Here is a 21,438-nt window from a genome sequence, read left to right on the forward strand (position 1 = left end):
TTAGCCCATCACTCATACATGAAGTGACAGAGTATGCACAGCAAACCAACAACTCTCCGAAAGTTTTCTCTCCCTTCTGGCTTTTCCATCTCAAACTTGCATAGCCTTAAAATGGAATATGGGCTTGTGATGGACTAATTACTTGGAGTACATTTCTGTACTTCCTGCAAATAGTCTTGCACCTCATGTCTGTAGCCTCTTTCCTATCAGAAGTTTCCTGGCACGCTGCAATTGTGTAGTGGTAAGTACTCTGCATTGCATCACCTCTCCTCAAACAGAGACACAGAAGACTCCCACTTTAATATTTGGATGCATAAATAAAACATTTCCTGGTATAGAGGGAGCATTCAGAGATGTTAGCTATTACTATTATCCATCTTATCTTTATTATTTAAAATTTAAGGAGTGACTAGGTGAGGAGTTGTTCACTCATAAAAAAAGCAAAAATGAAGGAAAGTAAAGAAGATTTAAGATTTAAGAAGAGAGTATGATGTCATGAAGGTTAAGAGATCAGGAATTTTTTTTCTTTTTTTGAGAAGGGAGTGATCACAGTGTTACATTTTGTGATTAATTTTAATAAAACAAGCCCACCACATTTCTAAGTTATTCGTAATATGAAACATTTTGAGCAGAGAGTTAGAAGACAAGCCAGACCTGCAGTTAGTCTAAGAGTGTAAAGATTAAAAAATTGAGACAGGGAGAACAAATGAATCAAGAAATAAGTAAAGAAAAGGAAGCATACATTTGTAGCTATGGGGAGATAAACTCAAGGGATTTTTTTTCTATTATTATAGTTGTCATCATTTTAATTTTAAAGAATAGATTTGAATAAGTTATAAAAGAGCCAGTTGAGAGAAACTGAAGATACTAGGGGCAGAAAAAAATTATCAAAGGAAATGAGAAAGGGGGACCAAGGAATTAGTCTTTAACTTAGTCTGAAATAGGAAGGGCAATACTTAAGATTGGAGGATGGAAATGATACAAAGAGATGAGAGTGGGTGTAGAAAAGTGTGTGAAGGTGTGGGGAAAAGAATGGGCATTGAAAAATAACATACCTAAAAGCCAAGAAAAGGAATGGTTAGGTAGACTAAAGGTGTGGGAATTTCAAAATGAACTCATTGATATCATCACTTGACACAGAGAAGTCAAGGGGTATGAAGAAGGAAAGAGGGTGACTAGATTTGCAAAATATGTATCCATTTGGTGATATACATGAATATATCTTTAGGAGAATGGTGATGACTGAAGCCTAAGTGTAAGGGTTAAAAAATAAAAGACACCATGAGAAATAAAGGCTGCTGGTGCAGACTATTTCACTTGGCCAAGGGGAAAAATAACTGGAGGTGAGAAAAAAAAATAAGGAACTGGACTGGTTATAATATGAACTAACAAAGCATGCAGCACCGTTCTCTTTCACAGGAGCAGCAGTTAAAACTGTTTGGTGGCAAAGTTAGGTTTCACTGGAAAGGAAGGCACCAAATCCAGATCTTATGTTATAATATCCTTAGGACAATAGGAATGGATGTTGTTTGAGGTAATCAAGGAGCATGTGAGACTGATCATTGAGGAAGTAGAGAATTTGGGGAAAAAAGAACATTTAGGAGAGTATAATTAGGGATTTTTTTAAAAGATAAATCAAAAGACTATCAAAATTTGAAAAACCTGAGTAAAGTATGGATTTTTAATGCTCTCAACATGTGCCATTATTGCTGAGTAAAATCATGTGGTTAAGGTTGGCTAAGGATAATGTTGATAGTATTAACAGTAATAACAACAGCAACCCTTGCTACATTTAACATTTATTGAGCATGTGCTTTCTGTGAGGACTTGCATTAATCATTTGACATGTTCCAGATCACTTATTCTGCTTAATGACCCTTTGAGGGAGGATCTATCATTACTTTTTACATGAAGCATGGTAAATTTAAGTAGTTTGACCAAGGTGACTAAGTTAGCAAGTAGCAAGCCATAGGTACCCTGCCTCCAGAGAAAAAGTAACTTCAGGGCAAAATTTCTCACCCTCTGTAAGTTTCAGTTAAATATTTTAAAGTGTCAGAGATAAAGTTATTCCTCTTCTATACTGCAGCCTCCCTTACCTTAATTCTTCATCGAGGTATATATCAGTGCATGTCAATTTAAGAAAAATTCCATCTGACATTTTTATAGTGCCCAGGGTTTTTGAAGCACATACACATACCTTTGTTAAGGACACTTTTCTTTTTTTGTAATATATTTTTTATTATTTTTTAAAAGATATTTAGATTACATAAATGTTACATAACAAAAATATAGGGGATTCCCATATGCCCTGCTCCCCATACTCCCACATTTTCCACATTAATGATATCCTTCATTAGTGTGGTATATTCACTGAAATTGATGAACACCTTTTGGAGCATTGCCACTAAGCATGGATAATATTTTACACTGTAGTTTACACTCTCTCCCACACGATTCAGTAGGTTATGGCAAGATACATAATGGCCTGTATCTGCCTTTGCAGTGTCATTCAGAATGATTCCCAAGTCCTGAAAAAGCCCCCGTATCATACCTGTTTCTCCCTTTCCCTGCCCTCAGAACCTCCAGTGGCCATAGCCTCCACATCAATGATAGAATTTCTTCCATTGCTAGAATCACAATAAATCTATAGTAGAATACAAGTAAGTCTACTTTAGTCCATAGTTCATTCCCCAATCCTGAGGATTCTGGGATGGTGATGCCCACTCCTTTTCAAACACTCCTGTGGGTAGATAACATACACTTTTCCCATTTAAGAAATAGCGTAGAGAAGCCAAGTAACTTGCCAGTGTTCCCTCAGCTAAACAGTGGTAGATTCTCAATTCAAATTCAGATCTTCTGGATTCCAGTTCAAAGCCATGGCCATTCACTTCATTACTAGTCTTTTTCCATTCTTTCTCTTCCATATTATTTACATTCCTTTTGACTTTCCTAATTTCAGGGCTCAAATTCCTATTTCAAATCCTCATATCTCACCAGAACTATTACAAAATCACAGTAAGCTTTCCCTAACATTATAATGACCAAAATGTCACTTTCATCTTACATTTGCAGTAAACTGATTTTCCTGATTATCCCAGGTCCCCTCTGCCTGTCTCTATACTCTCTCCCGTATAACTTTGTATTGATTTCCACTCTGCTTCTGGACTTGGAGAAGGAATATTAATGAAAAAGACTCAAGAAGAAGCTTGAAAAGTACTTGTTTACATCTGTTTTGTTCTTACTTCTCTAACATTACCATGAGAACCTGCCAGGGCTAGCTGCAGGATCACAGACATGGCATAGACCTAAGTGACCCAGCCAAAATCATCCTAGTTCAGACAACAGACAGCTGACATATAGCTGACTGACCCAATCCCTAGATCAGGGTGGCATAAGGCATATAGCCAAGACCAGCCAATACAAGTCCAGATCAACTGAATCCCACAAATCAATATTTTTGTATGTCAGGGGTTTAATGTTGCTTGTTACACAGCATTATTTTAACAATAGATAACTGATACATGCTTACTATCTAATCTATCCTAAATCAAAATGGCAGGATAAATTTTCTCCATGATCACCTTATGTAATTAGTTCATTCAAAATTCTATTAATTATCCTATATATAAACTTCTGTCCTTAATTTTCATCACAAATATTAACAGTCCATATCTTTCCACTGCCATCATACAAAACCTCATTCCTGCCCTCAAACCCTTCATCAAATGAATCTTTTGGTTATGCTCTTTACAACAAATTCATCTCATTATTTTTAAAAACTAGGGCTATTGTTAGTTCATATGATTCCTTTGTATAAATTAGGTACCCTAAGCCTAACCTGGAAATCAGAAAACAGGTTGAATTTCAACCCTCATGTGTCCTTGAACAGATTCCTGTCTGTACAAATGTACTATCTCACATAGACTACCGTCTAGTCCTTTTCAATCTTTTCTTAAAAATGTCATTCTAACATCTCTATCCACATGAAACTTTATGAAGATAATTATATCAATCTTATAGTGCAAATACTTTCAATATTTCTGTAATGTTTTGACTTTCCATTAATTTGTGTCCATTTGTGTATTTTTCTAAGCAACTTTATTTTCTAAGTTTCCTAGTGTAAAACTAAGTTTCATTTTTTCCTAACCCCTTTATAAACATATATAACCATTAAATAATGGACAGCAAACTTTCAATATGGTACCAGAAAGAAATGTTAAGCTTTTATATATAATGTCTTTTGGAATAGGAAATTTACTCCTCTTACCTCTTCTCTGAATATTCTAAAGAGTATATTTAAAATACGTATTTGTCTGTTTTCAAAAATATCTAAGACTGCCTATTTTAACAATATTCCTGATACACTGTTATAATGCTTATCAATATACATAGATAGAAATTAATCTCTTAGCATTCTGGATAAAACAAATACAAACATTTCTATATTTATAAATTAGTTTACACTTATGTTTCCTTTAATCCTCCAGGAGCTTCTAGTCTAGGTTGGAAAATAGGCAAATAAACAATTTAATTATAATATGGTATATGATAAAGGTATGGGATGCAGAGAAAATGCACCTGAGGGTCAGAAAAGGATTCCTGGAAGAGATAAATTCTTGGCTAGCATGAAAAGTTAGCTGGACAAAGACATGGGGGAAGAACAGAGATGCAGAGAGATGAATATGCTGAAGGAAAAGGATTGGAATAGCCTGACATTTGTTGGGTCACTAAACAGTACAGTATTATTCAAGCATACATTGTGGCATATTTACAAAGTGGAAATGTTAATACATGGAGCAAAGAAGAAGTTCAGGGCTGGATGCCAAAGGAATAGAAATGAGTACAGAAATTTGCGAATTATTTAAGACATAAAATCAGTATGGCTCAATGATGACTAAAATCAGAGATGAGAGACTGAGGATCAGCAAGGACTTTCAGGTATCTGGGTAAGAAGTCAGAGCAGATTTGGGTGGGGAATGGGGAGTAGATGATGATTGAAGTTGGCCTTGAGAAATCTGAGGCTCTGTGGAATATTAAAATTGATATGTGCAATAAATAGGTAGAGAATTGAACATGAAGCTTTGGAACTTCAGGCCTGGAGCTACAGAATGATTTGGAATTATCACCCCTGTTTAAACGCAGATACATTAAACACATAATGAAAAATTAAACACTATAGCTATAAAATAATGTGTATAGTTAGGAGTGTTAAAATCAGTCATACGTCTGTTCACAAAGGAATAACAGAAGGGAAAGTGACTAAAGCAAAGCATCAAAGCACCAACACCTAAAAGTTCTTAATAGGAAATTTAAAACATATGTTTTAAAGTCTGCTTCTACTTTCAATTCTATCCTATGTTTGCTAAAATAATTTTCACTTTAATACTGCTCTAATAGTTTTCAATTTTACATGCTTTATTCCTGCCTCAAAACTTACATTTATGGTAGGAATCTCCTCCTTCCAGCTAAATGTCAAATGTGATGTTGCTTACAAAATATTCAAAAGATCTGAAGACAGCAACAAGAGAAAAATATTCCTTTGTTACTTGCAGAAAAACTATAGCAATTCAGGTTATATTAGGTTATTAAATTATATTCTTGCCTTTAAAAAATGACAAGCTCATTATTGTCTTAAAGATCTGCAGATGGCTAGGAGTACTCAAATAGTGAAAAAGATGCAAAAAAGTTTTTTTGTAGAACAGATTGGAACTAGATCTAAATACACATGCTCAACCCCTAATCCACAATTCCAGTAGTCATATACTATGAAAACTGATATTTTACTAGTAAACTTATTTGGCAGCACATTCAAATCTACACTAACATTAGACTATGTATAGTCTTTATTTTTTACATGAAGAAGAAATAATAATAATACTCTCAAGAAATATGAATGTACTGATTATGGAGTCCTGCCCAGAATTCTTCTGGAGGAGTGTTTCATAATATATATTACATATAGAAAATCGGGAAAATTCTGAATTCCAATACACAACTGGTCCAAAGAGGTTTGAATAAGAGATTGTACACCAGTGTAATTAAAAATTGAAACTTAAAATTTCAGATGGCAGTATCCTCTAAACAGTCAACATAATTGAATCACTAGTATTAAAATGTTTTCATTCTTACACCTTCAATATAGTTCTATATGAAAATATTTTCCAGTTTTCTCCTCCCTGCCCCAGGCATCTTGTTCTAGTACTTTATCTTTATAACATCCTTGTGAAATAGTTACCCATATTGCAGAGATAGAGAAAAATAAACCATACCCAAATTATACACAGAATCATTGTGACAGGGTCAGGATCAGAACCAAAATGGTAACATAAAGCTTGAATAAAATATCAGAAAACAAATGTAGAAGGGATACACGCAGAGTCCTATACAGGATCAAAAAGTGAATTTTCAAGAAGATTGTGGGAAAACAAGAACACACTAGAGCATTTAAACAACTCTATTAGAAATTTCATGGGATTGATAATCCCTTACATCCTGAAAATATGTTGAATTTACCCCCAAATCTAATACAATCCCAGACTTCTTTAATAAAACCCTCTAAAAAAAAAAAATGATAGGCCCAATTCTATATTTGCCAAAGAAGACGTAGAATACTGTGATTAGTTCTGGACTTCCTTTCAACAACAACATTAACCAAAAAATAATCCTAGAAGAAAGGGGTAAGAGTTCTAGAAACCACCTTATGAAGAACAATTGGAAAGACAAATGTCTGGCTTAAAAAAGGATGAAGATACTATAGTTGTCTCTAAATCTTTGAAAGCAATCAACATATTCTGTGTTATTAAACAAGCTGGCATACCAACAGGTAAGAGTTTTTGGAAACATTATTTCCTCTCAACACAAGATCAACTTACTGAAAATTAAAAGGCTGAGGACAGGAGTAATCTCTGGGTTTACCAATCAGGGATATGGCAGAGGATATTAGATGATCTTTTCATTCTGATAGCCATAAATATCTCAACATCACATTCAAATTAATAGAACAGTTGGTTTAGAATTTTAACAACCTTGAATATATTTTTGTTAATTATGAAAATATATTTGCTGCAGATATAATTTCTTGGAAAAAGGTCAATGCTTCAATTTTTGTTAAACTGTCTTTTAAATAGAGGTTCAATCAAATGCATTTGAAAGGAAACTATAGCTTATTGCGAGCGGGAACATCTTATATTTTTTATTATAACATTTTGTGTGATTTATGTATCTTAAAAAAAACTAAAATTTTTTTAAAAACTCATTTATATTCTATTTTGTCTCATACCTAAAATAACCACAATTGTACTATTCTTAAATAAGTAAATTAACTCATTATTAACTTTGTATATGAATAAGTAGGCAATCATTAAAATTCTCCAGATTTTTCTATAAGATGGTTGAAATAAAAATTTAAAAAAATAATTAATCTACCTATGTTAAAGTTATGAGATTAAGGTTGAACTTTTGACTTTTCTCCAACTTCCAAAATATTACTTAAAATAAAAAGAAACTGGTTAGTATTTCTTCTGAGGGGAAAAGTGTAATTATCAATAACTCTAAGACTTTTTAAGCAGTTAATAGACCATTTTAAAGAAAAAGAAAACAGAAAAAAACTAGACAGAAAGTTCCAAAACTACTATCATTTCCAAAGACAAACCACACAACTGAAAATGGAAAGTATGTATTTCCAAATGTCATGACTATTTTTTAAAAGTAAGAGAAAATAAAATATTTTACTTCTAATGACTAAAACCTGAGCAACAAATTATTTTTTTCTCCTACCACCAAAACACATAGATACAATTTTCAAAATAGCAGATAGCAACTCATGTTTCAAATCCCTCAATCACAACATACCACAGCTATTTTGTTTGAGACATGGTTTCATGTGAAGTAATTATCTATTCTTAATTTTTTCTCACCAAAATAAACAAGCCCATCATATATGTTCAGGGAAAAAGTAAATATAAGAATGAGAATAAGGTGAGGTTTATTTAAGTCAGATTAAATTTTATCAGAGCTGCAGTTACCAATAGGAAGGAAAAATACTACCAGGGAGCTTACCTGTGGTAGGGCTGAATTGAGTTGCCTCTGGAGTGAATCTCTATCATAGATAACATCCTGAAGTCTTTGCTGGGCAAGTGAGAGGCTTTCCTGGGTCTCCCGAAGGGTGTCTAGAAGACGGTCCCTTTCATCTAGCATATTCACCATCAGCTGCTCAAAATGAGAGTCTGAGTCCGAGCCACTGCTCTGGGACCCCCTTTGGCTCATTGGGGTGTCCTCATTAATTGTGGGCATCACTTCACACATCATTGCTTAAAGAAAGTAAAAGAGATAAAGTCTTACTAAAGAAATGATTACCAATTATGCCACCTGGTCCTCAACTCACCAGCGTTTTCACAACTCATAGCCTCTGTCTCTTTTTCTCCTACCCTCTGCCTTATCTCCAACCAATGCTTTCAACTCCATGAAGAATGATTCATTCACTTTTAACAAGCTCCATGCATTCTCACCCTCATGACAATACACATATCTCCTACCTCAAAACACAGGTTGGTTACTTCTGAAGGATTATTTTATCATAACTCATCCCACCTAGTTAAATTTACATAAACATGCCATTACACTTACTAATTGATCATCTGTCTTCCCCAGCAAGTTCACAAATTCCTTACAGTTAATGCTTCTATCTCACCTTTATTTTATTATTATATTATTAACAGAAAGCACAGTGTCTGGCACTTAATGGGTAGGAAGAAAATTATTTTTTAATGACTTAAGTAATTGAATGAATTAATGTTCACTCTTTCATTCAGAAAACCCACAAATGATTGACTATTAATTTTATAATCAGCTTTTAGTTTTTCTTATTCTATCAACAGTTTTTTTTCACATGAACTAACTTAAAGCTTCTTGCCATTAGAACTTCCATTTCATTACTTTCATATTCTCTCTTTCTGAATTCCTACAATAGTCTGCACAGAGTAGATAAGTGATCCTTACTGAATTAGACATAAGCTTTATGAAAGAGACTAAGGTAACAAAAAATTTGTTTAGGTTATTATACTAGTAATTACATTTATTATTCCTTTGTTTCCTGTTAGCTGCATTGTCTGGTTTCTATCCAAACAATATAACAATATAATCTAACACTCTTTCAAATAGTCCACAAAATAGATGCCATAAATTACATTAGCTATTGTATTAACTTCACATTTCTGCTACTAATCACAAGCTTCCAGTCATGAAATGAATGAATTGTTCAGAATTTTTAAAAATCATCTATTAAGTTGATTTAGAATAAACAACACATATATTAAGCTGTAATATTAACCTATTATGTGGCATTTTAAAAATGAGAAATATTTCATTTTCTCTTTTATCCTCTATCTTATGTTAAAATAAAATCAAACCCAACACAATTTCAATTGTTGTACTGAGGCCAAGAGCTATTAATTAGTGGGCTTGGTTTTGGAGAAGGCCGATGTGGAGAAAGGTTGGTTTGGCTGTTGATACTGGAGCATTCTTTGGCTTTATAGTGCAAGGTCAATTCATTTTTCTACCTACATATTCTTGTCCTTAGGGAAATATTTCTGGTAATAATTTCAAATAAAATGTCAAGATTTAAAAGCACAATAGTTAATTACTTTTTATGTCATTCATCATACAAATTGGGTTAAGAGGAATGAAATTCAATTATCTGAGACTGATTTGGTCAGGGCCTACTGAAAACTAAGATAAAGGAAAAGTATTTTGGTGGCTGATATTCCAGATAAAAAATTAAGTGGTAAGCTGAATTTTAAGATAATTAAAAATAATGCTTTATATTATTGGCCATTGCTCAAAACACTGAGCTACATGAAGACAGGAGAATGGCTCATTCAATTTCTTATTCATCCTAAAATAAATAACAAAGCAGACACATAAAATGCATTTAAACACACACACACACATACACACACACACACTTGCTATTATGGCTGTTAGTAATCAGCTATCACAAAGAGGGAAAACAAACTTTCTAACTGCTATGAATATTGTTTATATTAATGGAAAAGGAATGGGAGTGCAAAAAAATGTTCCAATACATTTAATATTTAAAATATTTGAAACAATTAGTTCTCATGCCATCATGAAATCTACACAGTAGACATCTGTGTCATTCTGAGAAATCATTATCATGAGCCAATGTGTTTCTCTTTCATATTTAAGGTTAAAACAAAATACTGTAAGAGGAAATGGTAGCATTGTGATATTTGGTGCCAAAACACTGGCAAGGTTTAAAATTTAGATTACTTAAATATTCCTAAATCTTTCCTTTAAATCATCTCCTTACTGTAAGAAAGTTATTAGCCCCTCTCCATTCTCAATTACTTAGAACAACTTTAATTTCCAAGGGAAACTATAACTGCATAGATGACCTCATGTACCATTTTCCCCTGAAAATATTATCCTAGTTCTAACAAACGCTTGTCATAATCATGGGGTCTTAGACATTCACAAACTTTAGGTTCTTACAGAGGTGCAAAAGGTGGGCCTTGATTTAGTCAGCCATAAGGTGCTATGATGAGAAGCAGCATAGGGTCTTAGAAAATCTATTAAACCTATCCTGAAAAGAACCTAATTCGATTCCCTGTCAGGTCCCTCCTGAGGCATGTGAACCTGAACAAGTCATTACACATCTTATAACTTCAGTTTTCTCTTCCATAAAGTGAATAATAGCCCATAAGCTCTTTATTTGTTTGTTTACAAGCCCATTACCAGACTCCAGTGGGATATTTGGCTGAGAACAGCAGGTATAGTAAAGATATCAAAGACTTTTGCAAATGCAAGAATTTATTTCTATTATAAGGTGACTAATGTTCATCTTTGTAGAACAATATTTTATCTTTATGACTCATTCTACTTCTATGACTAAGGATTTGATTTCAGTATGTACTTCTAAACTTTCCAAATCCAATAAGAAATTCAAGTCAAACTATGTCAAAGTTGCTTAGGAAATAAAAAGAGTACCTGCTGCCTTTTCTTTACAAACATTCAACCCAACAGAGTAAATCTAAAGTCTTCCTATCAAAATTAGATGAAAAAATTATGCATGTCTACATAAATAAGGTCACTTTCATGAACTAGCTCAGTTTCTTGCATTAGAACTAAGACTCCACTACAAGTTGAGAAATATTTGGATAATCCTTAAAACACATTTTTAATGCACATATTAGGTATTAAAAAACAATTAAAAATCGATATTCAGTGCAAGAGTTAAACACCCCCTTATTGAATGGATGACATCTGAAGCAACTTCCATAGCCCAGAGGTTATATATAGTCATTCAACATCGATCTAAGCATGTTTCACCCAGACATACCACTTTTAACTTTTACAATCTTTTCAATACTAAAAAAAAAACAAAAAAAAAAAAACTGCACTGTATCATTTAATTCCTGAAGGGAAAAAAAAGCATCATCATACTAATAGTTTGCTTTAATATTGCCCATTCATCACCCCTTCTCCAAAGTCAATGAGATACATGAATTACGTTATCCTAATCTGGATATTCATGTCTTATTCATTGAATTATTGAAGGATTCAAGACCTACTTAAAGATATTGCTTATTTGCTGTGGAAAAAGAAAAAGAATAAACCTGGTTGGTTTAATTAGCCCAGCGCTTAAATTTAGCTTGAAGAATTTCATACCAGGAAAACCAATTCCCTTAGTCTAAGAACATAACCTTGATTGTCTTCTAAATCCCTCAAATTTCAGAAATAAAAGTTCTGAATGCCCAATGGAGTCATTATCGAAGGGCATTCAAGATTCAGTACGTTCCTTAGCAATATGTGCTCTATAATCAGTACCACTGGGATATGACAATGCTACAAAAAGCTATTTTCCTGTCATTTGAATCACTTTATCTAAAAAGATCACTAGGATTAAACCATACTAAATCAATGATGCAATTATTCTCTACGGTTAGTTTATTCTGCAAAGGTTTAGTCTTAAGAACCACCCAACTCCACCTCAGTTAACCACCAGGGGTAATTCGGCAGAGAAATCCTAGCCATTGTCTGAGTTACATTTATGAATATTCTTCCCCCTATTTAACTCTGAAATCCCCAGTCCTCAGGAAACATTATTAACACCTCTAATGGAAGCCTTTTGCACTTTCTTTACCCCAGTGTATTTACATACGGTCGTAGGCTCCGCTCCCCCCACACAGCTGGACAGCTCTTTCTCAGCCACACCCCCATCACCACCCTGAAGAAGTTGACTTCATAATTTGCACACTAAAATTCTTCAACCTGTCCAACAAGACAGAGTCAAGTAGGGAGGAGGCAGAGAAACAGGAGACGGGAGATGATCGGGGCAGAAAGCAAAAGGTACCTAACTGTAACTGGCAAGGAGGAATTTGCAGCTCATCTTCCCTGGGGTCGGGGTGGGGTTAGGGTGCGGGGTGGAAAAAAATAAATAAATAAAACGGAAGGGAAACCGTGGCACTCGAGTCAGTTTCTGTACCTAATATCTGCTCGGGTCCTGCTTCTTCAATTGATCAATGAGAAGCGCAGTCTCCCGCTCGCCGAGAGCGGAGGCTCACAGCCGGCCCTCCAGGACCACTTGCCTAGCAACGGGAGGAGAAAGGCCGCTCAGCGGCACGCGCGCCCCGGCGCCCTCCCGGAACGCGTCCCCGCTCGGCGGCGGGGCGGCGACTCGGCATCTTCCCGCAGCTCCGTCAGCAGCCGAAAGGAGAAGCGTCCACAGGAAAAATGGCATATTACAAATTTTGCTTTGGGAAGCAGAGCTCGGTTCAGACCATTGTCAAAGGGAGGGAAGGGGGAGGCGGCTCTTAAAGCAGCAGCGGCCCCTTTGCCAGAGCAGCCGCAGATGCGCGCGTGCGGCGGGAGACCGGGCGCGGGGAGCCGCGAGCCCGGGGGCTCGGCTGGACTTTCAGAAACTTAACAGGCGGCACCGCTCCCCGTCCGCGTGCGGGCCCCCCGGGAGTGTCCCTCGACACGTGGGCTTTGCGGGATAAGCGTGAGGAGTATCTGGACGGGAGGGTCGCCACCCGGCCCCCCACCGCAAGCCCCTCCGGAGTTTCTGGCGAACACTGGGAGCTGGGGTGCTAAAGGGAGCCGAGTCCCCGGGAGGCGAGAAGCGGGACAGGTCCCCGCGGGCCCCTGCCTGTTCGGCGCTAGGGAGTCTCGTGTCACGTAAAGGAGGTGCTTCTCGGGAAAGGCAACCCGGCGGCCCTCCACACCCAGGCTCTCCTCCCGGCCTCCTGCTTCAGTTGGCCGGAAGCACCGACCTGCTGGGATCGCCGCGGAGGCCGCGGCACCTTCTCGCCTCACTTGGCTCGTGCAGTTGCTGCCAGTGCTCCTCCTCCTCCGGCTCCCGCTCCTCCTCCTCGGCAGCCTCCACCTCCTGTTCTTGTAGAACAAGGGCTTCCCCTGGAAGCTGCTGCAGTGGTTTCCACCGGCCCTTAAATAAATTCTGAAGTAATCACGTCTTTGCTCTCCTCCTCACGCACACGCGCTCGCGGATACACACGGCTCTCCCGTAGCCGCTCCCCGCCTGCCGGGGCTCGCGCTGGTCCCAGTGCCGCCAGCTCGAGCGAGGGCCAGGGACGGACTGGGGTGGCAGGGGGGTGAGCTCTACCCGCCTGGACTTCTCCCCCAGAATGGTCTTTACAGAGAAGCCGGCCTACTCGCGCGCTAGTGGGGAAGGGAGTGGGTTTGGGCACCTCCTGCCTCCCTCGCCTTCCGTGCTTGTCATTTCTTTAAGCAGGCAGCCTCCTTCTCCCTGGACCAGGACACGGTAGTCATCTTACAGGGACCTGAGACAGTCTAGGGTGTGGCGGCATATGTCTCTTCTAGTTGGCTCTCCAGCTCTTCTCCATTCGCTGCTTTAGCGAGGAGGACTGTATGACTGGAATAACTACTCGCTGCTAGAGTGAATTATGTCTTTGAGCTGAGTCTGTTCTCTAGATCCTGGTCCAGTTCCTCCTATACCCTGTACCTATTTGCCTTTCTTTCTGCCGCTGCTGTCCATTCATACAAACCCGCTAGGACAGGAGAAGAAGGAGGAGACAAAACCAGTACCTACTGTAAGGTAAACTCATGAAGGAGATTCCACCATCCTGGTTTCAGTGAAAATGAAAAGAACAAGGATGAGGGGAATCCTGGTTTCAGTGAAAATGAAAAGAACAAGGATGAGGGGATTGGGAGAAAGCTTAAACATTGGGCATAACTTGAGGGTTAGCCAAGTATCTTCAGAAAGCCAAAAGGTGTGTTCTTCTTTTGAGTAAAGCAAAGAGTCTGAAGCTTTCTAATGAAAAAGTATTCAAATACCAGTTTACTTGAAAAATACGATATCCGAGAAACAGAATCTTTCTTTCTGGGGTGGCATTTAAGTCCGCTAATGACCCTACAGTGGACAGGTGAGGTCAAGCTTAAGTATTTACTCCCTTCTCTCCTACACTGTCATTCAAATCCTACATAACAGCATAATCCTATAAATGTTGAGATAACTATAAGAATTATGTGAAGATCCATTAGAATGCCAATTGAAGCAGTACTTCTCAAACATAATGAGCATATGAATCACCCATGGATCTTGCTAAATTGTGGGTTCTGATTCACTAGGGCTAGAGTGGACCCTGAGATTCTACGTTTCTAACTCTCAGAAATGACCACGGTTTGAGCATCAAGGATCCAGACCTCCCAGTCTGACCACATTTGATGTGGCTTAAATACCCTTAGCCACAGGAACCTCATTACTCACAGGCAGGCCAGTCAATTTTCAGACAGACTTAATATTGTAATGGCTTCTTCTAACTTTCACTCTCTGAAATTCCACAGAAGACATAAAATGTTTCTTAGACATGAGAGACTTCCATATTTCTAAAGACAGTTATCATGTCTACTTCAACTAGAATTTTTTTCCTTATTAAACCTAATTTGCAGTTTCTTGGCAATTAGTATTTGTCAAGTACAGCTTGAGATGTTTTACCATTTCAAAGAAGAGTTTTGATTGCCAGACTCCGATTTACTTACCAAATAAAATACTTATTTTAAGAATAATCACCTCATGCAGTCGACACAGGTAGTTAAACTGCAACTCCGTAGCTGATTTCACAGAATGGAAGAATTTGATATAGAAGGCAAGAAACAGTTATGAAATAAAGAATATTTTGGTAAAAAAGATATAATCTTCCAAGCCACTTGCAACTTAGACACTATCCATTTTTTTCCCTAACATCACTGCTAGGAGTGTAAACAGCATTTCTTTAGTCTTATGATAATTAACAAGCTGTAGTTCAGTTTCACCTGATACGCACTGGGAAAAGGTTAACCCCATCCCCCTAAGCCTACATGTCTAAGGGCATGGAGCTTCCCCACAGGTTAAACAAAGAAACCACATAGAAACGGGAGTAAAGAGAAATGGAAACCAGGTAGCTGCATATCAGAGGGAGATAAAATCCCTACCAATCAAAAAAACATCCGCTCCTACAACATTCCAAGAAAACATAACTCCCTAACCCACTGTCTTCTAGTCACAATCAGGGAAAGTGTTCGCCTCTAGGGCTTCCTATTGGTCCTTGCACCTCACTCAGACCCTCAACCCCTCCCACCAACTATCATTTCCCCGCCTAGGAAAGTTCTGTATAAATTCAAGTCCTCCCCTTCCAGGAGTGGGCTGAAGTCTCTCTTCAGATCCCCACCATCCTGGTGGGGGGACTGAAATCTGTTCTTCAGACCCCTCCATTGGGAGAGCTTCTCAATAAATCTTTCTTTGTCTATAGTCATTTCAGTCTCTGTGTCCCAGAAAGCGCCGTATTTTCTCCAACAATTTCCTAACACAACTGAGAAAGTCATTTTTAAGAAGCAATTTTGCAGAAGACATTTGGTGAACCAATTTCCAGGAGAAAGGAGAAGTCACCTTCTATAGCAGTTCCTCAAGTTCAGTTGGGTCTCAAATTTAGTATGCAACAAAATTGGCAGAGGAAAAGTTAAAACACAATTTGCTGGGCTCCTTCCCCAGTGTTTCTGATTCAGTAGGTCTGTGGTTGGGGTTCAAAACTTGAATTTCTAATAAGTTCCCAGGTGATACTGATACTGCTAGGTCAAGGATCAGAACAGCTGATTAATAAATCTAAAGACATTGGGGAATAAAATAAGTTCAGAATAAGAGTAAGATCTGATAAATATTTTGTACTCAAGGCAGAGAGTCTCTCATACAAATATAAAACCAATTTCTATATTGAGGTTATTATCTGTTTCTACTAGTTTTGACAGACAATGATTAAGGTTTGATATCTTATCCCCTAAAGAGTCTTCTAGTTTGGACAGGAGTAGTGGGACCCACATCTTTCATTAGTCTTAGCCTACTATTAATGAAAGTATTTAGTTCATAGAGGCAGAAAATATAACAGGTGCCATACTTACTAATGCTTCTGCACATTTTACTTTAACTACCAGCTTTTTCTCTATATGTTCCATTAAGTGGAGGCTGTCATATAACTACTCTCATTAACCTGAAAATACTATGAAATAATAATAAAAATAAATACTTGCTTTATTTAAGTCAAGGAATTTTTGTTTGCAAAAATAAAGTTTACCAATAAAAGATAAAAACTGCAAAAGAAAATGAGTAATTAGTCATAGACAAAATAACAAAGATTCAGGAAAAGGTACTAATTTCTCTTTTAAGTACAAGGAAAATTTTAATGCAAAAAAAAAAAAACAAAAAACGAAGCAAGTAATACTAGTTGTAACAGACAGGTTGGCCTTAATGCAAATTCATTTCAACTATATTGTTACTCATTTGTAAAAAAAATGTTGCCAATATTCAAAACAGTTTATGTTAACATTGTACAAATGGCAAACACTAAATAACAGTTTCTATATTTATGCTTACTGTTGAATTTCAAATTTAGGATAGATTTATGTACAGATAGTAGAAATAACTTCCATTGTATTCTTCATCAATAATTTTGTGAAAACAAGAATTTGTCTTTTATTTCCATGAAACAATAAGCAGTCATGCAATATTATCACATTGTATTGTGTAGGGTAGGCAACAAAACTATTCAAATTTATAATGGGGCAAACCCAATAGAAGTTTATTTTTCAATTTCTCAAAATTTCCAGGTGAATATAGGTCTACGGACTACTTTCTTCCACACAGTAACTCATTTCTGGATCTTGCCATCTCCTTGGGTTCTGCATCCAGATAGTAGTAGGGGAAAAATAGGATGGGAGAAGCACACCTACTTCCTAAAATCTTTGGTTTAAAAGTGAGACACCCTTTTCCCACATTCCACTGGTAAGAACTACTCCTTTGTCAACATCAAATTGTAAAAGAGGCAGAGAGAGTAGTTGTTCTGGTTTGCTAGGCTACTACCACAAAAACCGCAAACTGGTTTTGGCGTAAACAAGAGGAACTTATTGGCTCATGGTTTAGAGGCTAGAAAGTTAGCATCCTTGCTTGTGGACAATCCTTTGATACCTGGACTCTGCAGGCACATGGTAATGCCCCTCCTTTCACTTCTGGAGTCTATCGACATCCCTTCTGTTGATTGCTATGTTCTGGCTCCTCCCCATGGCTTTATCTTTCTACGACTGCATTTCTTCAGCTTATAAAGACCCCAGTAATATAGAGTAAGGCTCAAACTCATTAAATTGTGCCACATCTTAATTAAAATAACATCTTCAAGAGATCTTATTTATAATGGACCCAAATCCTCAAGAAAGCAGATGAAAGCCAACAACATGTCTTAATTGGAGTACATAATTCAATTCACCACAGTAGTCTAGCCCTAAGGTCAGAAGAAGAGTAAAGAGATATTTGAAGAACACTTAGCCAGTTTCTTCCACACATTATGTGAGTGACTAATAACTGAAGTAAAAGAGATGAAGAAAATGTTGTTTAAATCTTCTGTAATACATAAATTTTAAAAGTAGATTAAATAAAATTTGTTAGAATTATTGGTCAAGATTAATATCAATTCTATCTATCACAAACAGAAGGCCCTGCTTATTATGTAGGTTTCATGTTTCTTGTTATGTTCATGCTTTGCATTACTCTTCTTACCTGTCTAAAAAAAAAGCAAACTCAGAATGTGAAAGCTATACTAAGCAGGTCATTGCTGACTCGTGCCTCATTACAAATGTAAAAGGATCATTTCTCAAAAGATAAATAATTGTGAAAAGGCTACATTAATCAGACTTTATGTATTTATATGGCTAAAGGCATTATATCTGTTACTTTAAAGAGATTTTAAATCTAAATTATTAAAGTAATATCTAGAAATTTGACAAATATTCACTGAGATTTCAACTTCAAAATAAGAATATCTTAGTGTTCTAGAATAACACAAACTGTTAGTTATTATTTCAAGTCAAAATGTGATAAGAGAAGACAAGTTTCAGAGAATTTTATTTGGCATCATTCAGTATTATCTGTCAGCAAATCTAAGAGCAGTACCAGGGCACTGAAAACTAAATTTTGAAAAAAATAGGGATGGATTCTGAAACAACTTCTTCTTCTTTCTAAGAAAAAAAAATGTTTCATAGGAAAAAAAAAGATTTTCATGTTAATCTTTAGACTACTGTGAAATCTGTTATTAAACTGTTAGAAGAGAAACATTTTAAGTATTTTCAACAATTTTTTTTTAACTGGAAAGAAGGTTTATTCTAACACAATTTCTCATTTACAAAGTTTTCATTTTTGTCTTTATTCCAATTCAGAAACTCTGGGAACTAGGGAGCCCTAGTCTGGCATTTTATCAATATTACAGATGAGAAAAATAAAACTCAGAGGCACTAATTCCTGTGTTTTCCAGTTCAAGAACCTGAAGAAGTTAAGCAGATGCTGCTGCCTGACTTGTGATACCTTCTTTATAACTTCTTTCACGTACAAATCTTACAGAATATAACATAAACTTATTTATGATTGACTAATTACTTTGATCATTGACAATACTGGTACCAATCTAACATTTGACTGAATTAATTGGCAACATGAACAAACTAGATAAAATTGAGGTCAGTAATTACTCTGCTGCTGCTCTGTGGATTAGAAATTATTGGAAAAAATAACCTTTCCTTAGTGTTCACCCTTCAAAGACGTGGAAACAGTCATGGATAGTAAATTGATCAATGAAAATATCTGAGATGGATAACTCTCATTTTGGATATACTTTAAAGATTAATGGAGCAATAAAGAATACATATGCATGTATTAGAAAGACATACTATTAATAGAAGACAGCATCTTCAATCCCAAATTAATAAAACTAATTTTAAGAAGGTCTAGACAAATGGAAGTCATGTAGAAAAATCCCTTTAAAGTAACAGATATAATGCCTTCAGCAATTGGCTCTGGCTTTTGACCCAGACCTCGTTCTAGAATGGGAGAGGACTCAAGTTCATGTATGAATGTGGAGGGGTAAGCCACAGCAGGGAGGTCAAGCCAGGTGGAGAAATGGCAGTTTTTCTAGTCCATACAAATTACACCAAAACTTGGTAATGTAATACAACAGCAATCAATTTGTTATTTTTCCTGGTGTCAGTGTATCAGGAATTTTGGAATATCTCAGCCTGAAGATTTTGGCTTGAAGTTTCTTGTATAGTTTCAGTAAGACAGTGACTGGACTTGGAAGACTAGGGGGCTGAAGGAGATAGGGCCGAACACATCTCACTCTTGTACATGGTCTTATGGATTCTCCACGTGGTATTGTTGAATGTGATAGTCTGGGCTTCCTTACAGCATGGGAGCCACAGGGCAGCTATTCCTGACAAGCAAAGCCTTTAAAAGCAAGTATCCTAGTGAACAAGCCAGAAGTTGCTTCACTTTTTTGATCTAACTTTGAAATGCGCATAGTGTCATTTCTGCCATACTCTCTTATTGGATAAATCAGTCACAAAAGCCCACCTGGTTTCAAGGAATAGAAATCTATATCCCACCTTTCAATGAGAGGAGTGTCCAACTCATATAGTAAAATGAGTACTGCATCCATTTTTAGAAAACACCCTTGTGAAATATTCATTTTCCACTGATAGTATCTACTTCCACTAGATGAATAAGTTTGTAGTTTGTAAAATATAGGCAAAATCTTTCATAATGTATTAAGAATAGGTAAGTAACTAGTTAGCAAAATGTTTGTTAGACATGGGAAGAATTAATGGGACTGTTAAGTGTAAGATGAATATTTAGTAAGCAGAGCATGTGTGTATTATACATTGACATAAAGAATGTAAAGACTTGGGATGCCTAATATTCATGGGCTCCTGCGTACTAAATATTTATAGCATACTCAATACACCTGAGAATAAGTATACACTAGGCTTTAAGTATTCAGGAAACACTACATATATATAAATGACAACATAGTATTAATGCAATCATAATTCAACCATTTTTGTTTCCTTTTCCCAAGAAACAGATAAAACCCACAGCTGTTCATCAAGTTTATTAGAGAGCTACAACTACTGGTAAGGTATTTATCCCAGTGTCTCTTCTGTAGAAGTGTGTGTCATTGGCCCAGGACAACTTCCACCTGTGGAGCTCTGCCTCCAAACTCAACTCAGGCCCCTGTAATCACATCATCAGAGGGAACACTTGATGTTGCAGGGAGAGAGACAGGGAATGTAAACATTATATACCCAGAATTCAGGTAGTGTGGTCCTTCTATGTTGTTTGCACCCTAAAACTAAGACTGTAAATTACCATGCCTTTTCCCTTGCTTCTCACTGTGTGTTTGAAATTATCTTGATAAACTGTGTGATTCAGGCATTTTAATGTGTTTTGTGAGCTTTTCCAAGATGATCTCTGGAATACCTTGCTGGTAATATGATTGGAGGCTACTGTATTTTCAAGGTATTTGTCCATATGAAACCTTATCTTGGAAAGTGGAGAGAAAAAGATTGGATTCTTATTACCCCAAGTATTTTTCCAGTCCATCATCTCTGGATTGGTTTAACAAAGCAGGTACCAACCAACTGGAAGTTTTCTGGAACCTCTGAAATCCCATCCAGCCTCAGAACCTAAATCATCTCATTAATGTATACATTGTAGCAGACAAAAATCACCAAATGTATTAAACTACAACTGGTCCAGGATGGATTTGGATAAGGGACCCAGAGTCCAATTCTCTCAGCAAGATGGCCATAAAAGCTCATTACTGTCTGTGATGGTTAGACTATTGTGTCAACTCGGCCAGGTAATTTTGCCCAGTTGTTTGGTCAAGCAAGCACTGGGCTAACTGTAATACAAGGGCACTTAGGACTTTAGTCACCATTGACTTTACTGCAGTAGTAAATCATAGATAGCTGGTAATAATTACATCAGTCAGGGAGATTGCTATCAGCAAGTGACACTTAACCGAATCAGGTGAATGCCTTAAAAGGGGGAGTGATTTCAGCACTGGGAGAGAATTTCCTGCTCATCTT

At 36.7% G+C, this 21,438-nt stretch overlaps 1 protein-coding gene across 16 annotated transcripts in view; it reads right to left on the minus strand.

Annotated features, from left to right (window-relative positions):
- PPFIA2 (PTPRF interacting protein alpha 2) overlaps positions 1 to 21,438 on the minus strand; it is a 544,821-nt gene that overhangs the window by 514,207 nt on the left and 9,176 nt on the right. For 4 of the 16 annotated variants that reach the window (XM_058308490.2, XM_058308494.2, XM_071218980.1 and 1 more), the window contains exon 2: positions 8,059 to 8,309. In XM_058308490.2, coding sequence (XP_058164473.1) covers positions 8,059 to 8,307 — 249 coding nt within the window. In that variant the 5' untranslated portion in view covers positions 8,308 to 8,309. Of the gene's footprint in view, positions 1 to 8,058; positions 8,310 to 12,505; positions 12,841 to 13,292; positions 13,813 to 21,438 lie in introns of those variants that run through there. The other 12 variants (XM_058308495.2, XM_058308491.2, XM_058308486.2 and 9 more) reach the window with 9 other exon arrangements.

This window comes from Dasypus novemcinctus, chromosome 12 (genome assembly GCF_030445035.2).
Source record: "Dasypus novemcinctus isolate mDasNov1 chromosome 12, mDasNov1.1.hap2, whole genome shotgun sequence".
Classification (NCBI taxonomy): domain Eukaryota; kingdom Metazoa; phylum Chordata; class Mammalia; order Cingulata; family Dasypodidae; genus Dasypus; species Dasypus novemcinctus.